Below are 21,235 nucleotides of genomic sequence, written 5' to 3' on the forward strand. Positions count from 1 at the left end.
AAGAGGAGAGAAAATCTACTTTTGTTTCAGATAATGAGCCTGAAAGTCTGAAACAGGAAATTTGCATCACAATAGAATCCCTGGATAAACTTGTTTACTTTTTGGGAAGCGCAGCTTTTAAGTATGGCGTCACTTATTGTGTAGGAAATTAAGATCGGATATCAAGATAAAGAAAACAGGAATAAAAAGTCTGTTTTCAAATCGTAATCGGGACTGTTTCTTTTTCAAGCTACCATTTTAAAATCTTTTCGTCATTAAGACTCTTAGATTTTTTTTTCTTCTTCTTAATCTTTAATTTTCTAGGAAAATAGATGAATATAAATTTCGTGAATGATTAGTTGTTTCATTTTTTTTCTGGTATCTTATAATAACACATGGTATTAATTTTTGTGACCAAATAAATGACTTAAGTACAGAGTTCACTTTAATTATAAGGATAGACGATATTCTAAACCTCTGTTTAGCATGCACCAATCTCGAAAAACAAACCAGCCCCTTAAAAACTTTACTTTCTACTGGAAGAAGCAATTTACGAAATTTCCCTTCGTGTTGCTATTTTAAAATCTTTTAGCATTACCACCGAGGATTTTTATTCCAATAGATCTTCCCACGAGCAAGCAAGATAATGAATTTTGCAGTTTTTCGTAAATAAGACCTATAGATATTAATTTTTGAAGTAAATTGAGCCATCGGAGTTTTTCAAATATTTCCTGCTTAATTATTAGAATTAAAGGAGATTTCAGTTTGAGGGTGGCCCCCCTAGGATAGTGTGTAGTCTAATTTTAAGCGATGGTCTTTATCTCAGGGGAAATATCTTTCAGAAACGTAATGCTAATGGCCTTACCTTACGACTCACGTTCCTTAAGATCGTTTAATATCCTATATCATAATAGCCGGCTAAGGTTACTTTACGTCACGCATGGTAATTATGAACGTGGAGGTTGCTAACACGTTTAGCAAATACATTTTCCGTAAACATTAATCGTTTGGCGATCCCTCCCCTACGCTTTAAAACTTCTTCCATGCATCGTCCATATTTGTTTTATAAACAGTGGTTATGTTCTCTTCAGCCCATCTAGCATCGAATTACATATTAAACCGGGGAGGAAGGAGAGAAAATGATGGACGCAAAAAAAATAATAAAACAAATAAACAACAACAAAAAAATTGTGAGAACTATATTAACTCGTTTGAATTTGCATAGATAAAATAACCCACGACAAGAGTTAACGGTGTCCAACAGCTCTTATTTTTATCGAAGCATTAAAGAGTACAGGGATGGTGGTGAAAAAAAAAATATTTTCATCGCGATTTTGCAGAAATTAATGCGCACATTTTGGGAAAAGAGTAAGGGTCCAAACACGTTGTCAGGGCCTTTTGAGCCTATGGAAGAACCCAGCGATACTTTGCATTTATCTACCCACAACACGATCGAACCCTGTAATTTTGAAGTTCCCTTTTATAAGCTGCACTGCAGCAGAACTCTGTTATTACAAAAGACAGGCCACGGTATTTGATAGATGATATCTTTGTGCTCGCGATACAACAAAAATGATAAAATTAGAAAAATTCTTTTTGTTTCTTTTTTGTTTGAAAATCCTTGTTTTATTCTGTTTCTTCATCTTCATTTTAAAGGCTTTGCTGAAACATTGCCTATCTTATATTTATCGTCACTAATTACTTAACGGCATTTTCTGAGCTGTTAGCCGTTGCTAAGTTGCAAATAATTGCCCAATAAATTTTCCGCAACATTAAGATTATGTAAAAACCTATATTACTTTATTAAGTACGTTTACGCTTTATAAGTTATTTCATGAATGCTTTTAAGCTAAGTTTATTGTATTAAAATTCTTTGTTGTCGGTTTAAAATTTTCTGGAACTTCAAACTTAAAAATATAGTAATAATAGATGAATATATTATAGTGAGTAATAGATGAATATATTAAGTTACATTAAACTGAGCATTTCACATCCATTTTCTAAAAACATTTTTTTAGATTTCATGTATTTTCCCGAATGACTGGACACTGGAATTTTAAAAGTATAAAAATTGCCAAAGAAAGCCACTATAACTGGACTGAATTTTGTCAGAACAAAAATTTCACTTCTGATTTTTTTAAAAAAATTTTCCTTTTTTTTTTATTGCAATAGTTTTTTATAATATCTGTATATATATAAAAAAAATGAAGGAAATAACATTGATTGAGAATTAATTTCGGTAAAATTGTTAAGAAATTTAAAAAAGATCACAGGTTTTCTAATAAATGTTTTTTCTTTTCCAAGTAAACATGGTAGGCTCATTGAATAAGTACATTCGCCATTTCGATTCTAAAAGGAAACCTTTATCTTGCTTTTCATAATTCACACCAGATGAAAGCCCGTCTTCAACGTAAACTCTTTATATATACACATCACTTCCTTAAAAACTATGATATCCACGGAAGAAATTGGCATCTGATGCCCATACCTTAATCACCTTCTATTCTGTTTAGACAGCGTTTGACACTGTAGATACAAATACGGGGAACAGGATATTTGGAGATACATACAAAGAAGTACTGACAATGAAGTACACCTTTTAAACTCTGCGATGGACTTGTTTGACAAGCTTTAACATCAGAGTTTCAAGGAAGTCTGCCCGTAATATATCAAATTTAAAAACCAATTGAGGACAAAGCCTCGATTAAGACTAAGCAATTCTGAGAACGCTAATCGGGTTTGAGCAGCAAGGTGAAGTCAACTGAACATCAAATAGATACTGACTACTGAATATACTAAGTCAACAATATTAATAGAATAGCATATCATGATTATATCACACTGTTCCTTGCTTTTATAAATTAAAACTAGTCTTAAACTCAGAATGGAATGGGATTTTTTTTCGTTATCTTATAGAACTCCCATTTTGGGAACATAGTCATTTGAACAACAAGCATAGAGAATTAAGAACAAACATTCGAAATTAGAAATACAAAATCCTATTAGTAAAGTACTTTTCAAATAAAACAAATATATGTATAAACATCATAGAAATAAAATATTCATATCTAGTTCGAAACTGCTTTAACATAACACAAGAATTGTTTATGCATGAATATCAATATTAAACGAACATTAATTCAGAGACATCTTTTGTAATATTCACGGTTTAGAAATAGTTCACTAGGATAAATTCAAGAATACATAAAACAAACAAAGACCAAAAGTTCATCTATGCATAAAATAAATGAAAGTTAACAAATCACTTAAAAGAGGAAAACGAATAAAGGTTTCATTGTGGGATTATATTCAAATTAATTTTCCGTTATTCAGTGGACCTTCAGTCTAATATAATTATTTCCAATCGGAAAGCAATAAAGATGTGAGAGCCGAAGAATACAAACAAACTTAAAGAAAAGAGATAACAAATATTTGACATTCAGAAATAGATAAAACATTAAAATAAGGAAACATTTCAAAAGCAAGGCACTCGTTATATGTTTAACATAAGAATAAATACCTGAATTAGCACTGCTTATTTATAAACATCGAGAAAATATTATCATATAATGAAAGAAAAATATAGTATAAATGACAAAATATCTGTATTTGTAAAAATGAATAACGTTCATCACTTTTTGGTAACTCCTAATAATTGCTAATGCTCAATGTAAAAATTAGAAAGCTTTATTTTTATTAAAAAAATTTTAATAAATTAAAAATCAATTTAAGGATGAATTATTTTTGTATTCTGGTCTTATTAAATATACGCGCTTGCTGATGAAGTTAAAAGAAAGTTTAAAAAATATATAGATTTAGATTTCAAATTAAGAAGGTAAGAGTTTAGAAAATTCATATATTTACCCATATATTGAAAAAGTACTGTTGAATGATATCTGGGGGCACAATACGTATTTAAAAATGCCATGTGTCATTTTTATACTTTACAAATCTGTAATCACAGTTATGAATCAGGCCTAAGATCAACAGTTTTGTTTTCTTCAAAAATATAACTCATTTAAAATTGTAAACACTGTGTATTTAAACCGTAATCTAAACGGCTTGATCGTCAAACGAAATACAGTCTAAAATGGTTGGACCTGAAAACACAGAACACAGTACAATCAATATTACAGCTCTTACACTCACAGAAACACACATACATAGAGGCAATGGGGGCTCTAAGTCTTCAGTGCTTCACACTCGTAGCTTATACACAGTCAAAAAATTGTATTTCATCATTTAAGCTATATATTTATATTTATATATTTATATATGTATAGATATTTACATATACATATATCTCATTTATTTACGTAGAAGTTAAAGCTTTGTTCGTCTTTATATTAACATTTTCCCCGCCCAAACTTTACTATTGATTCTCCGTGCGACTATCTTTATCAGATTTTGATCTCTCACTTTTTTACTGGCCGTAATTCCCTTAACATCAATTCAATGCAACATATTAGTGCTCTGTTAAACAAACAATCAAACATTTTTTTAAAGAAAGGAAAAAGATGAAACACAACATTTTCTCTCAGAAACATTAAAAACCTTAATAGAAAAAACACACGATTACGAATAACAATCTTATAATCAAACAAACAACAGCAATTTCACTACATCAAGAAATTAACTACTATGAAATTTTTTTCCCACTCTCTGATTCGATGAAACACTCTAATAATGTACAAATGGTGAAACGGAACAAAATGAGCGGCATTTTGCTTCGATTTAAAAACATACAAATTTGAGGTATTCAGAAAAATTTCTATATTGCCACAGAGTAGAACCTGTAGACAAAAGAAACAACGAGTTCACAACACATGCAGTCTTGAAAGGTGAGTCAGTTCTGAGCAATCTGTAGATTGGATCACCAGGTACAACACTTGGTTGGACATTCAACTACAGAGATAAATGTGATTATGTATGGTGTGTTTTACTCTTTTCATTCCATTATTTTATTTTCAAAAATCCCTGATGATAAATGATGGAATCAGCACCATATCGGCTTCAGCCTATGGTTACGTAACCCGAAACATAAGAAATGTTTGAATAAACAGGTGATCTATGCCCTATTATTAAGGTTATCTATGCCCTATTATTAATTTTTAGAAAATCATGAGTAATATTTTCAAAACTTTTACAAAATTTAATTGCTTAAATGTGATTCTAAATTTAATAAAAAAATGATTTTCAAAATTTTAAAAGAAGAAAATGAAAATAAAAAAAAATTCTTATGTAAAGGGTTACGTAGCCTGACAGACTGTTTAATTACCTTAATCACTATTCCTTTTTTTTGTATTCAGCACTAAACCAAGTTGAAAATTATATGGTAACAACCACATTTGTTTAAAACAATTTGAGCCACGAAAATATTTATGTGTACTGGAATCTATGTATTTATGCCACAACATCAGTTCATTGAATGATACCACTACAAATATCTATATATGATGAGGTAAGAGAGGAGGCAAAAACGATGTTCTATGGAAATCTCACTATTACAAGAGACGTAAAAAAAGCAAGCCTTCCTCATGTTTTCTTCCCAAAAGAACATAGCTTAAGGAATCGATTCATTTTGTTATGACAATGATTAATAACTAAAGAATTTTGATTAATGAATTTTGTAATTTTACTAAGAATAAAAGAAATGGGCCAAAAACGTCAAAGTCTGGAAAGGGATTACACCAAACTGGAAAAATAAGCATTGGTGAAACTGACGATCACTCTCAGTAATTCAAGGCACCGATATGAATCAGATGGACTTTTCCCTCGGAATCACAGGTGCAAAATCACATAACCCTTTAAGTTTTGATGGCCTTAGAAGAATTGGATAGAACAAGATTTACTTATTTCTAACGACTCCCATAAGAACAAGGAGAGTGTGAGGGAAACATTCAGAGGCACCAATGCTTAAAACAGAGATTTCCGATTTCTCTTGGGGGGAGGGGGTCCCAAAGAGTGAAAAATGGGAAAGCTAGCTTTTTTCTGGTCTCCAATTCAAGCTTCTTTGTATGCATCACGCCGAATGACCAAAAAGTACCGATTAGTTTGTGATGTCGTTCTCAGAGCTATGTGACTCGTCGATCTAGATAATGAACATAGTCACGGAGAAGTTCGACTCCAAATTTTCACGATAAATTGTTCTCTCACATTCAATAAAAATGCAAAAACAATCGCAAAAAAAAAAAAAATACACAACGCTAAAATTCACCGGGAGGTTAAGAAATGTGAGGTATGTCTTCCGGTAGTCCATTATCTTTCGGAGGACAACTTGAGCTTTAAAAAGGGTTTCACTGGAGCAGATGTAAATCAGTACTTGGATGGTAGACAACAAATGCACAGACGTTGACATTAAATGAAAGTGAACGGGTGTCGAGGTGAGGTGGGAGAAAAGAATAAAGTTTGACCATTCTTCCTACAAAATAAGGATTGGAAATATCTGGTTAAAAATCTTCTCTCATCATCGACGTCACGAGCTGCTCCTTTACTGTTGTTGATTCTTATCTTTCATGGTAATCGGATGCTCTCCTCCACTCATAGTGGGCATGGATGCATAGTTCCGAATCTGGTGAAGAGAAATAAGTTGATTGGGAAACGAGCTGTGGCTCTGTTTCACTTCCATGGACCCCATTGGATTTGTGCTCTTCGGAAAATTAATGGGTTCATAAGGGAAATATGAGGTACGAGTTGCTGACGGCATAGACAGCTGAGGTCCTGAAGAAATTGGCAGCATCCCAGACTGAATGGGAGTGAATGCTGAGGTATTCTTACTCGTGGGTGGAGGATGAGGTTGTGTCATGGGCGAAGTATCGTATTGGTTTTGACCCAAGTGTGAGCCCAGGTCATGGTCCCTGCCGTTAGTATGATTGGCATTATTGGCCACCATCTGTTGCTGTTGTTGTTGCTGTTGCTGCTGCTGCTGCTGATGGCGAGGATCCATGTGGAGTCTCGCATGGTGGTCGTTCATACTATTTTGAAGACATGTCTCGGACACGTGCGGATGTAAATGATGAGAAGGTGGAGACATAGGTGAACCCATCGAGGGATCTCCCATTCCATGATGAGTATCAGATGCAACCGAAGTTGTTGTTTTAGTCCAATAATTGTCCGCGGGAGTGGGCCCACGAAGCGATTGATTGGAAGGTATATTGAGGTTATTATTATTGGTGAGAGGTGGCAACGGACGTTTCTCCAGACGGTCTGCATGCTTCTGCATATGTTTGGCAAGGTATGTTTCCTGCGTATATGACTTCCCACAAAACTGACAGATATGCGTTTTGAGGTGCTTCGACTCTTTGTGTTTCGGTATGTGCTCCAAAAGACCCGCTTCATCAGCGAAACATTTGTAGCAGCTGTTACACTTGTATGGCTTGTCTGTCTGGTGACATCGAGAGTGGGACTGTAAATTGGACAATTGCGAGAAGGCCTTGTTGCAGCCTGGTGCACGACACTTGTATGGCTTATCTCCAGTGTGCGTCCGGATATGCTGTTGGAGGTGGGACAGCTGTGTGAACTTCCTCTGGCAGATCTCGCACCGATATGGCTTGATACCCAGGTGGATACGCGTATGTTGAGACAGGTACGAGGAGTTGGCGAACGCCTTCGAGCATTGGGAGCACTTGTACGGTTTGGCCTCACGCATGTGGATTTGAGTGTGTAGCTGCAAGTCTGCCTTGGACCCAAAGATCTGGAAAGAGTAGAGAGGGATTGCAATCAGTCACGAGTTTTTGATTCGTTTCAGAAAGTGATTTTGGAAAAACTGGCCTACCACACCATTTGAAAGGTCATTACGAGGCAATTTTGAAAAAGAGTCCAAAACGAAACTTTAAAATTTTGTCCTATTTTTAATCTGCATGACTTGTTGTCAGCTTCGTTTTTTCAAAATTTGATTTAAATAATTAATCTATTAATTTTTAATAATCATTTTAAATTGCTTTTAACTTTTAAGGGGTGTCATTACAGACGCTAATTTTGTCGGCCAAGGCAGGCTGCAGCTAAACACTTTGGAGTGGCCTCTCTGGGCATGGTGTGGCTGTGGCAGTGAGCATGAACCGGATTGGCCGTGCGTGGCCACAGTAATGCCTGGAGGGGGACACACTCCTGAAGCACTGGGCCACGAAAATCCTCCAATCCGGTGCACGGCAGGAAGAAAGAGAAAAGGAAGGGAAAGACACAGAATAACATACAACATAAACACGAACACAAAATTAAAACAATTTAAATTATTATAAAAACACAGCCATACATTCATTTTATTTAAAATACGAGATAAACCAATATATTACAATGCCAGAAAATTTCGATAATATTTCTATATTCGAATTGGAATGTTTTTCTTTCATTCCGAGCAAAAATGCGTAAGACGAAAAACGAAATGATAACCATTTATGTGCTAAAGGAAAATAATATCTGACTGTCATTTTACATTTTAATTGTTATATGATTCCTCGTTTAAAATGATTCGTGAATTTTTTTATAAAAGAACAATCATTTACGAAATAAATCTATAAAAATATGGAAGTTATCATTAATGACGTGAACGGCCATATATTAAATTGATGATAATTATGATAGTAAATGAAATTTCATATCAGTCCCTAATATAAATTTTTTTAAAGTTTTGCACACTTTCTATGAATTATCCTGAGGAAATTATATTGATTATATAAAAACAGCGCGTTTAATTTCAAGGTAATTGATGACTGAATGATGACTTTAAAACCAATTGATGACTTAATTGATGACTCTAAAATGAATGTTTTGACTACATAAAATACGAAAGTAACGAAGATCAAATGTGCAATTTTTCCTGTTCTCATATTTACTCTAAATGATTTATATATGTAAGTGAAAAATGAACAGAAATTTTTTTTCTCAGAACTTGGAATCTAATTAAAAATTATAGTTTGGTTTATCAGAATTGCAGCCATCCGTTTCAACTACTTACAAAAATAAACTCAGCTTCTTTCGGTTTATAAGCAGAAATTTTTTTACTTTACTTGAAAGGAAAATAAAATTAGAACGCGCGCAATTACTAGGGGGAAAAATAAAATTGAAGCTTCATTCATATCCCAACAGATGCCGCCACTAATACGAAAATTCTTTTTCACGAAGAGAAGGAAAAGTTACTGCTCTTCGTACTACAGCGCCAAAAAAGAGAATAAAATCATTGCTTTAATGATTAATAAATTATCTGTGGATGAAATTAAAGTGACAATCACGGCAAAAATCTTTAACAGTAAAACGAAAAATAAAAAATAAAAAAAATGGTTCACTGTTAAATGTTTTTGATTAATATACAGTAGATACAATACTTAATATTTGAAAGGAATTCAATTGTGACAGAAAAAGAAATAGCGTTTAGACGTATCGAATCACAATTTTTTTTTATATTTCTTAAATCAGACCAAAATTATTTCAGATACTCTAGTTATATTTTTAAAAAAACGAATGTTAAAAGGAGTTTTTAAGAAATAATTTTAATACACAATCCAAGAAATAATATTTCATAAAGTAACACATTGTAGTTTTTAAAACAAGGAAAATTTCATATATCTGAATTGCAAATATTAACCGAGTTTTTCAGGTAGAGAATTGCATTAATTTAACTCGTACTGCAACTAGAATAACCCCATTTCAAAGAATACTGCGTGTCAATCAAACAGTATGCGCTAGAATAAAAACTTTAGAGAGTGAAAAATATCAAAAAGAAAAGAAAAGTTGGTAAAATACATAAAAGTTCACGCAAGAAAAGAAAGGCTTGTTGAAAAAGAGAAATGGCGACGATAAAAAAAAATGAAGAGGAAAGGTTGATTACATTATTTCGCCTCAAATAAAATAGATTTAAAATTCCGGGCGCGTTATTTGTTCAATTGATATCCATTACAGATTTATTTTCTTCCACCTTTATTGCATCAAATTTAACTTTTTAGCGAGCGCTCCACCACTGTTCATACTCTACACCCCATCTAATTACATTTAGTGTTCTTATTTGCGATTTGCAATTTTTTTTTATCTTACCATTTTTTTTTTCGCTCTGCTCATCCTATTATTGGCATAGAGCAAGAAAAGGAAGGCAAAGAACTAGAAAGAAGGAGATAGAAAGATGCTGGTGTAAATTATAATTTGCCTACGCCCTAAAGGCAATAACTTCAGTCGGCGCTAATATCAATTAGCCAGAACCAGATTAATATTTCCAACACGAGCTTTTGCTTTTGAACGGAAAGCTTTTGTTTTATTATTAGCTGGGTCATTTTTTTTTCTTTCGGCTTCAGTATGGGGATACAAATCTTATTTTCTTACTATCCTCACGGTTTTCTTTATTACGCCGGGTCTATTTGTTATTAAAATATGATTAGCGTTTGAAAAAAAAAAAGTTTAAATGTTGGTAATTATGAGAACAGTGATTAATTATGTCAGCACACAACGCGAAATTTATTTAGGCAAAAGATTACGAATATATATTTTTTAAATTTGCTTCCAATTGTTACTCCTTAGTCCTTCTCCCCCCCCCTCCTCCTCCTCTTTCCTATTCGGCTAAGAAGCAAAAAGTTTCCCTCCCCTCTCCTCTTTATACGTATTATGTTATTGTTTTTCTTTTCCACTAGCCCACCTCTAGGAGTATTCTTTTTGGTATTTTTTAAGCTCTTCGTTGAAGAAGTATTAACAGAAGAAAAAAAAAATAAAGATGATAAAAAATTCGTTTATAAAATGCGCCCGTGTAATACGATATACAGCCGCAAAAAAGAAAAAAAAAAAAAAAAGGAATCGTTTGCTCTTTCACACCATTGCCATCGCTCAGGAACTCGAAAAAAAATAGGATTGTTTCATAAAATGGGCTAATATATTTTTTTCTTCATTACGTTGTCTTTCCAAATCGCGAACAAAAATAAGACAATTTTATAAGAAAGCTTACTTAGGTATAATTTTTTAAATTAGTATTTTGCTACTAAATTTTATATGAGATTAACAAAATAAACTGGAACTAGGTGATAAAATAATAACTTAATGACTAATTAGCGTTTTTATTAAATTAATTTTGTAACAAGCCTAAACAAAAACTAAAAATGATACAATTCGGCTAATAAAAACTCGATGAACATAATAAATAATATTAGACAAAATATGGAATAAATATGTAATATTATTTAAAAAAAAAAGAAATTTAAATTTAAGTATAAAATTGAGTATAATAGATTTTAGTTTAAAATTTTCAACTTATTTCTATTTCGAATGCCAAAAATAGTTTTAGGAGGAAATCGGAAAAATCATGGGTAATAGATAGCCAATACAAAATAAGTTTTTTTTTTTCTATAAAAAATATCGAAACACTAGGGAAGATGCAATCCATGAATCTAAAGCTTAACATATTTCACCTATCTAAACGCCCTTTAGGGAGATTGGAAAACCCACTAAAAGCTGCCCAAGAAACGCTACCCAAATCCAGTCGATAATAAAATTTAAAATAATACCCGTTAGCCTCTCAGAGGATGTCCATCCAAACGGGGATGGCAAGCAAGGGGGATTATTTTACTATCCACCCCTCTGCGCTACCTGCTGCAACTCTCCTCCCCGCTGCCTCTTCTCCCAACTTCGCAGGGGCTCTTCTAATTAAAGCAGCTTCGTTTTCCTCAGTTGCCATTAACATCGTATTCCCGGGCTGCTGGGGGAACACGCTCGGTTGCAGCACATAATCACCATTTCCGAAGAATCACGTGCAAAACACCCGAGTGGAATTAAAAGAAATGCGTCGCTCTCTCTCTCTCAAACCAAACCGAGACTAGTTTTGTTCTGTTTTCTTCCACTTAGCATTCGACCGCCACTGAAATATTCTACACCCCTCTTCCCACCTCTCAGAAGAAAAAGACACTTCCAGCATTTCTTGGAGTGGAAAAGCAAACGGAATGGCCACCCTGTTTTGCATTGCATCGGACCAGAACCAGAGAGAGAGAAAGAGTTACCTAAAATTCGTGATATTTAAAATTAATATGAAAGTGGTCCGAAGGATAAACTGAAGAGATCATTAAAATAAAAAATTATTATTGTTGTGAGATATGTGTGTTAGAATTTAAAATAACGAGAATCAAAAGTTGGTTTCAAAATTGGCATTTTTGAAAGAATTGATTGGGAAAAGATGGTGACATTTTCTAAACATGGAGGGCAACATTATGTTAATGTTACCGCTGTAAATTACCGATAAATTTATTTCTCAGCAATTAATTTCTTAAATACCCCAGTGTTTACTTAGTTATTAAAGAATTCAACATATACTAATAAGCCTTAAACCTGAGTTTAAAGAAACTAAATTTACGATTACCACCAAAAGATGATCGAAGAAAAATTTAATTTTGTTTTGCAAAAAATTCAAATCGACTTTTAAATAGGTAATACAGTTTTTCGTTCTTCATCAAAAGCAATCACTGAACGGCAATCAATAGCACAAAAAAATATTTAAGAATATTAAAAATCATCAATAAGCCTCGATATTCTACCTACAAATGGCTCGTTAACGTAAGAGAAATGCGGAGCGCGATATTTACAAAGCCTCCACTGGGATATGCAAAAGCTTCTTCATCATCATGTTGATGGAGTAACATTAAGTAGTTCTTATCAAAACAGCTTTCAGACAGTTCTTCGCACGCGAAAAGGAACGAAAAAAATGTGCCAAAAAGAAGATGAAAGGCTTAGAACGAACCTCTACTAGTCAGAAACTAGAAAAGTGTGTTGAAAAAAAGTACCAGAACTAAGAAAGAATAGGTAAAGAGGAGAAGGGAAAAAAAATCAGTAAGACGACATCGTAAGAGGGCAACTTAAGTTAACCATTGATGGATTAATCCCTCAACAATGCAGCATCACAACGCAATACTGCTAAGGGATTCGCTATCTAGCGCCCACAAGAAGCTTGGTAGAACGGACCTTGCTAAAGATAGCAGAATACCAGGGGACTGACTTCGACGACAAAAGAGTAATGAGTCATGAAGAACGATAGGCTTAATCAGTCCCCTTGTACACAATATCCTCATCCAACCATTCATTCAAAAAAGGATAATTTACAAGAAATACAAGAATCCTCCGTCCCCCTTCTTTTATGCAGACATTCATATGTTCGGGAAATAAATTACACGACGGCAGAATAATTCGCTTCTTGTTTTGAAAAAGCACATTTCAAAAAAGTAAAATGCAACGATGCAACTGTGACACGTCATCTTATTCCGTTGGGTTCAAGGGCTTTGAATGTTAAGTTGGGGGAGGAAGTGACTTTAATGCAACTATTATGCGGGAAATGAAACCCCAACAGTGCAAAAGAGATCAATTTCTTCTTATTTCAAATGCTCAGCCGTCATGGAAGATTGACTAAGCTTCCCTACGTCTACTAAAATAAAAGTGATGAGCGAATGACACTAGCTTTTTATACATGAGGTTTTTTTTATTCATCAAAACATTTGGTGTCTATTTCTCATAACAGCTTTTAAAATAGGGATGATTTTGATGTTTTGAACTAGTTTGTTTCATCCTCATGGAGAAGGAAATGATTCAATAAAAACACTGAGAAATCTGAGACAGATTTCTGTATTTTATAAAATTTAAACATCAAATACGTTGACTATCGAGCAAATTTATACTTTTCCGCAAACAAAAAATAAGCTCAACCACATTATGAAGAATTTAAATGTCTTTTGACTAACACAGAATTTTAGAAATTATTTCTACAATTCAAATTTATTAAATTTCCATGCTTAATATGTCTTTACTCCGAGTTAAAAAAAGCTTCAGAAAAAGAAATAATTAAATGAATGTAAATAAATAAATAAAAAAATTTATAACGCTCTTTTGACAATAAGGACATTTCAAATATTCTTATCCATTTATTGATGATGCAAAAATTTTAAGTTTTGCGAAATTAGCCTTTCAGTACAATACACTGATTTTTTTATTGAGAAAACCAGCTATTTCATAAAAAATTATCATGATCAACAAAGAATAAAGAGCAAAAACCCAATCTATAGAACTTTACATAGACAGTTTCACAATATTGCAAGTTTCACCCACACCCAATGCAAACCAATAACCCAGAAGGGTGGACTTAGAATCTCCTGGATCATTCTCGATTACTCTCCCATAGTTTTTTTCCTCCAGGCAATTAAATGTCGCTCCAGTTATAATTTCCGGATAATCCCTTTAAAAAAAAGGATCGATCCGTTGAAGGGAGAAGGGGGAGACTAGAAGACTGTTAGGCAGGATGGCAGTTATTCGAAAGACTGGAGCGTCGCTCGCTTTTGCAAGCGAATAACTAATGCCGCACGGGGGTAAGTGCATTTTCGATATGGACATCATCATTAAATAAATGGTGTGAACTCTTAGCATACCGAGATCTGACAAGGACCCAAGACCCGTGATTATGTATGATTAGTTGGAGCTAAGCGATGACCGAGCTTTGTTTGCAAGAGACCAGTGTTGTAAAAAATCGCCTCCATCTTGTAAGACCAGACGCTGTTATTAGAGGACTTGGCTAATGATATTCCGGCGTTTATGCAAAGAAGGAAACAAAAACCAATGACATATTACGCTCTCGGCTATTTTCCTACATCAACTGGAAGCTATTCTTTTTTTATCTACTTTACGCAGCAGTTTTTGGTTTGTTTTCTTAATTTATAACTTTTTTGACATGATTTTTTTCTCTTCCCCCAGTTTCCTTTTTAACTTTATTGTTGACAATGAAAAGTATTAAATGATTAACTTTGTTAATGTCCAAGACTATCTTGATTCGCCTTGTTAAGTATTCATACTTTCAATTAAAGTTGAAACCTACGTTATTTGTAAGATCGAATTTTGGTTGGATATGTAATACTTTCTCGATGGCAGTTTCGATACACTATAAAACCTTTTTTTTAGCATGTTCTTTTATTAATGTTACTTTGCCGACGTTTTTTTTAAGTTTATTTTATTCTCATTCCACAAGTTCCGTTTCTTTTAACATCATTTGCCATTTCTGATTTAATTGCTGACAATGACAGTTATTAAATGATTAATACTTTTGAACAGAGTAGGAAAATATCAAATAGTTAATAATTTCACAAGAGAACTTACAAGAGTTCCTAGATCGTAAAATTCACCACTAATGAAAGCATCAATACTTGCAATTTAAATTAAAAATCTATGAATTTCAAAGATTAATTTGTTGATATAACTAAGTAATGTTTTTGCTCTTCCCAGTCTCATGTGTGATAACGAAAAGTATTAAATGATTATTTTGGTTTTTATTTTCTGGAGTTCCTTGGAGTCACCAAGCTCTGCATTAATACCTCAAATTAAAATTAAAAGGTTCGCTATTTGCCAGGAAAACGCAATATTTCTCAAAGGTAGTTTGAAAGACAATAATGCAATATAAAGGTGGGTTTTTTATTCATATATCTTTAAAATGATTGGAAACAATTAAAAGCCAATTCTGTTTCGAAGTCTTTCAAAATGCGATTTCATTTTTGTTTAATGAAGCAATTAAATTACGACAACATTCTTCACTTTAGGAACAGCATTTTCTTCCCCGATGAATATTACAAGCTTAACCGAACAATTAAATGAAACTTGATCTACACGAACAATCCTGATATTTTCCCAAATAAGCGCGTGAAAATTTTGTATAGATTTCATAGCAAATTGAAAACTTCGTTTCGCAAGACGATTCCTATTTAAATTCGAATATTTTGTTTTTACAGAGAGTATATATTCTTCCACTAGTTCATCGGCCTGTGCATTGCATGGTTAAAATAAGAGAAAGCGAATTCAAATCTAATGCAAAAGGAAGTTTCCTTTTATATACAAAAGGGACACAACAAAGGAATTACTTATAAAGGTAATTAGTCGATGATATTCAATGCCTATTGCTATGCTAATTCCACTTGGCGCCTCTCCTATTATGTTCACGAATAATTCTTATTTAAATAACAAATGAAACATAAATATGAATTATTTATGATTTTAAAAGGTAAGTAGTTTAAACTAATTAGCCAATCGTTTAGTAAAGGCATGATTATTCTATTTGTTAAAAAGTTCACTTACATTTTACAGCAAATAAATTGAAAACGTTAAAACTGGAGATTGGAACTTCAAAGCATTTGTTTTGCGAATTAGAGTAAAGGAAACAATCATTAGAATTTCGCTTAGAAGCCGACTCCATTTAAGAGCTTCTGTGCTTTTATTATTCAGTAGTCCTTTATTTTTAAACAATAGCGTACGCAATATTTAGAGTAGAAAATGTTTTCTGATAGATGCATTTTTAACAAAAACGGATGTTATTGAAATTTTTCGGATTGCATTTTAATTTTAACATAGAAAATGGAATAAAAATTGATAAATGAGATAAATAATGTGCAAACATATTTTTGTTTTGATATCTGAAAGATCGGAAGTGAAATTATACTAAAGGCGCATTAGAAAATAATTATTGGTTTTTAGGAAAATAATCAAGATTTTAGCATCACTTTGAAATTTTAGATACGAATATATAGTGAAAAGTTGTTTTAAAGAACAGAAATTTTAATATTTTTTTTTTGTTTCGACAAGAAAATGATTTATATATTAACGGTCAAAATGTATTAATATATCCAGCTCATCAAAGCTGACGATTTTAAATGTCTAAAACTGTTTTTATTATAGCTTTCTGCAATGCATGATTAATTGAACTCCACCTGATTACAAAATGATTTATGCAGCAAAAGCCTTTACAAATTTTATGAAAGCTTAATTGAATATAGCGAAATCCTAGAGAGAACAATTTAAATTATACGGTAAATTACAATTTCTTAATTAGATTAATGCCCCTCTTTTTATTTAATAGAAAGAGGAAGGAAATCCATTTTTAACCTAAGAGGAATTAAAAATTGGAATTTCTAATTAAAAAATTTCTAGTTGATTTTCAGATAACCAATTTCCTAAAACCTGATTTTATAAAACAGAAAACTCGAAAAACAATAACATTAAAGATTGAACTGCTCAGAGAAAACATATTTAAGCTATAATAATTTACAAAAACACATAAAAGAAGATAAATAACAATAATAAAAACTTTGAAAGAACTGCACATTCTGAAATATATTCAAAGAGTATTTCCAAATCGAATACTTTTCTTAATGCGGAATAATGAATTTGTCTCTAAAACGACGTCATACTTTGAAGTAGGCAGCCAATTTTGGAGGCTCTTCAGTTATTACTTCGTTACTGTAAATTTCCAATGCAATGGATCAGATTATACAAGATGGTATACAAATCAAAGTCTTTGAAAGAAGCGCTTGCTTTCGGAGCAAAAAGTAAAACAAAATAAAAATCCATCTCGACGCTAAAGGAGAACCATTAGAAGTCTGGGACAAAACTTATTCCTTTTTAGATTGTTTAGCTTTTCATGTGTAATAACTGAAGCGATGGAATTGAAATATTTAAAAGGAAGCAGAGGGGAGAGTTTTTACTTCGGTGATTTGAAAATCAGCAAACTTGTGGAGCAAATAAAAACTCCATTACATAGAATACTCTTCCAGCGGTGCCTAGAGCAAAGGGAAACAATTCGAGGCGAAAGGGGATAGATGAAAAAGTTTATGAAAGGGGAGAAGGGAGTAAAACTCATTGCTCTTTGTAGATAGATGCTCAGGTTGTGATGTCTTAAAAGTTAAATAAAAAGCTACAAAACACGACAGTAAACTTCGTAACAATTATTGATTCTGAGAGCTTTTGGCATTTAAACAGATTTTTTCGAAAAAGCTACTTGAAGTTCGGAAAACTCGAGTTTTACATTTCTCGATTTCATTTCGAAGGATCTTTTAAGTCACCTGAATAAATAAAATCGGAAAAAAATATATATGTTAGACAATATTTTATGAGTTTTTAAAATAATTTTTAAAGCAATGTCACTTCTGAGAATATGCGTATGCGTTTAAGGATACAAAATAACTCTAACTCAAAAAAAAAAAAAAAAAATGCTTCAATACACAGGAATAATTATTTATTAAATTATATTTTCCCGAGTTTTATTTTGAGACATCTTGAGAATTGATATAAAATTTAATATGTAATTATAACAAAACCCTCATTCTTTAATTTACGAGTTCTAATGATAACAAAACGAACATGTATAATAATAGAAGCATTGTCTCTAAATAACTTTACTTAGAATAGATATACATTTCACTTTTACGCAAAATGGTAAATGAAAGTCTGAGGAATAAAAAAAAAGCATGATAATGTTCTTATTTATAAAAATAATGATAATGAACATCTAATATGATCATCATTCTCACAAATACTTTAAAGAACCAGTGGACGCATGTTTATTGACTGCTTGAGCAGGAAAATACGAGTTTAAATTAACATACCAATTTTTTAATAAGGGGAAGAGATTTTTTTAAAAGAAAGAGTTTTTGGGCCACTTTTGGTGTCTTTCGCCTGAATAGGGCAGAAGTGAAAGAAAAGAGATAAGCCTGATTCGTTTTTCCATTGGAATGTTGAGAGTTAAGAGATACAGCTGAAGACAAGGGTTCTTGCTGATGGTCCTAGTAAAGTAAGTGTGAGATCTCGTCCTCTGGGATGAATGCTGACTAGGATGTTGGGGGAGACCATCTATTGTACAGGCAAGGAAGAGAGCTAGTGGGGTGTTGCTATGGTGACTTAAACGTGACGTCATGCAGGAAACATGCAGTCGTTGACCAACTCTCTTGCAGGGGAACAGCTATTTCGAACCATCACTATGCACGGTAGCATATATTCGAGAATGAGGGCCCGGTATCAAATTGATCACAGAAATCTATAGATGATTTTGATACCCACTCATTAACCGCTCGTCATTAGTACATAAACCTCAGACCCAACTACAACCGGAAGGATATGGGCTGCTTTTGAGCATTCGTGGACGCAGGATACGATGCAGTTCCCTTTGAATGGTGGCATAGATATAGGGCACAACTATGAAAGAAACAAAGCTTTGCGGCAAAATATGGGAAGTACCTGTATAGAAGAACTTCGGAAGGTTTCCATTCGTGCCTCCTTTCCTTTTAAAAAAGGAAAATACATGGCAGCATGCGCAAAGTGTATATAAGAGTAAACAGTATTAAAAAAAAGTTTTTAAAAATTTGGACTTAATTATTTTTTATTGAATATAAAATAATTAATACTCTGTCAATCAAAAAACAAGACTTGCAAAAAATCTCTTGAATTTTGTTATGAAGAAATTGTGCACGTTACCTAAATTGGCATTTAATTTTCGAATGAATTTCTAAGAACCAATCATCATATAAAGTCTTTAAATACCATGATAATTAAACACATATATGTTTTTTTCTTTCTTAAATAATTCCAGCTTCAAAGTAGAAAGAAAATTAAATTAGTTGTTAATATTACCTGGAATATGGCGAGAAACGAATGGCATATATAAATAGTTCTCAATTTTTTAAGGTCATTACTTCATCACAAAAGTGCATCAGTCATATCCGATAATAGAGGAAGAAAAGCTTTTGGAAATCAGAAGATATAATTATACCTAGACATGTTTAATTTTAAAAAGTTACGAAGATGGACATCAAATTCCGAAAAAATTAAATTCTTTTGTCGTTCTTACTTTTTTTCAACTAGAACACAGTCACTGCGCCCTTCAATAACAGAATGTTAACACCAAAGCGGGGATTATATAAAAGAACTGCACATAACTGCTTAATTTAATAAAGGTTTGTCACCTATGGGGAAGGGGGATGAGAGGAGATAACCGACTCAGATAATAAAGATCTTGTCTCAATTGCCTGAAACTGCTGGCTGTGTTTTTCTTTTCGCTTATGTTTTTATTTGTTGTTATTCCTGCCAAACGCGGATACTTGGAAGATATCGATTTAAAACAATATTTCTAGGGCCTGTCCAAAACATGGCTATTTGAAAGGTAAGTTTAGGGGGTGGTTTGGAAAGTCCGCAGTGATTTTCGTTCAAAATTAAATATAAGTACAGTTTTAAATTTTCGAATAACTACTGTGACAGGTGGTTTTTAGTAAAGTATCATGTTAGTTGTTTTTTTTTACCGTACCGTCTAAATATTCTTGCAAAACATGATATCTGGTTCATTCAATGCAGACACTCAAAGTTCTCTAAATTGGTACACTTCAAAGAAATAATCAATTTCTTTTACTTTATAAACCGAGAACTTTTTCCTAAAGTTAAGGAATTTGGAAGGATTCAAAATTATGGTCCTAAAAGAAACCAAAAATAACATTAGAAATTAAATATTAAATCTTTCCTATAAAATCTCATGTGATATTTAATTGAATTAAATACGCTCTGCGTCTTCAGTTTTCCTTTGATTACATCATGCTATAAAGATACCTAAAAGAATCTATTACACAAATCAAAATCAGTTTCATCAGACGTGGCCCTTGAATGGTTTTTGTTGTATGTCTACATATTATCTTCAGTAAAATGAGATCGGCAAAAAAATTGTTCATCTTGCAACAATTTACGCTGCGTCTTGCTATTACCCATTCAGATATATCTAAGAAGTAGAAAGAAAAGAAAGAGAAAAAGAAGACTCACCTGAGGGCACATTTTGCACTGGTACTTCCTCCCAGTGCCATTGGTGGCCACCCCTGATGGAGCTCCAGGACCCTTGGTAGCGGCGCTAATGGGTTGGGGCACCACTAGCATAGATCCGCTGGAGCTTGGGGTGGATACGGGTGGGCTTCCACTACTGGTACTGTTGGCCCTATTTCCGTGGCTACCATACAAGTTGTGCATTTGCGAGGAGTCCATGCCTCCACCGCCTCGACCTTCCTCCAGGCTGCCGCCGGGGCCTGCAAGTACATGAGTAAATAGTCAACAACTGCTAACTGATAAAGCATTGTAAAATGAAAAAATATGATAAATTCAGTCACGGAAAGAACAAACAGTAAAGATAAATAAACTGCAACAAATTACTTGGTAGAAAGTGGTCACTCATCTTCAGTTAGATTAATTTTGGATCGACACATGTCAGAACTAATTTGGCTTCCATTCGAAAGATAGTGTGTTGTAACAAAAGTTTTGTAGACTTCCATTTTGTCTCATGGTAATGATAAATTCAGTTTCGTTAGAACGAAATAATAAAACGTAATCAAATAGAAGTGAAGAATAAAAATTATTAAGTCATTTTTAAATAGAATAACTAAAGCCTTTCAATAAAACTGGTAACCCCCAGATGATTTCAAAATTAGCTTTTGTAAAAAATGGCTGTGTAAAAAAAAATTGTGTTTTA

At 32.9% G+C, this 21,235-nt stretch overlaps 1 protein-coding gene across 6 annotated transcripts in view; it reads right to left on the reverse strand.

The window, feature by feature from the left end:
* The window catches only part of LOC129960044 (zinc finger protein rotund-like), a 590,565-nt gene that overhangs the window by 124,147 nt on the left and 445,183 nt on the right, over window positions 1–21,235 (reverse strand). For 3 of the 6 annotated variants that reach the window (XM_056073061.1, XM_056073060.1, XM_056073065.1), the window contains 2 exons: window positions 20,539–20,795; window positions 6,173–7,672 (listed from right to left, as the gene is read on the reverse strand). In XM_056073061.1, the coding sequence (XP_055929036.1) occupies window positions 6,470–7,672; window positions 20,539–20,795 (1,460 nt within the window). In that variant the 3' untranslated portion in view covers window positions 6,173–6,469. Of the gene's footprint in view, window positions 1–6,172; window positions 7,673–20,538; window positions 20,796–21,235 lie in introns of those variants that run through there. The other 3 variants (XM_056073066.1, XM_056073063.1, XM_056073062.1) reach the window with 1 other exon arrangement.

This window comes from Argiope bruennichi, chromosome X2 (assembly GCF_947563725.1).
Source record: "Argiope bruennichi chromosome X2, qqArgBrue1.1, whole genome shotgun sequence".
Taxonomy (NCBI): Eukaryota; Metazoa; Arthropoda; class Arachnida; order Araneae; family Araneidae; genus Argiope; species Argiope bruennichi.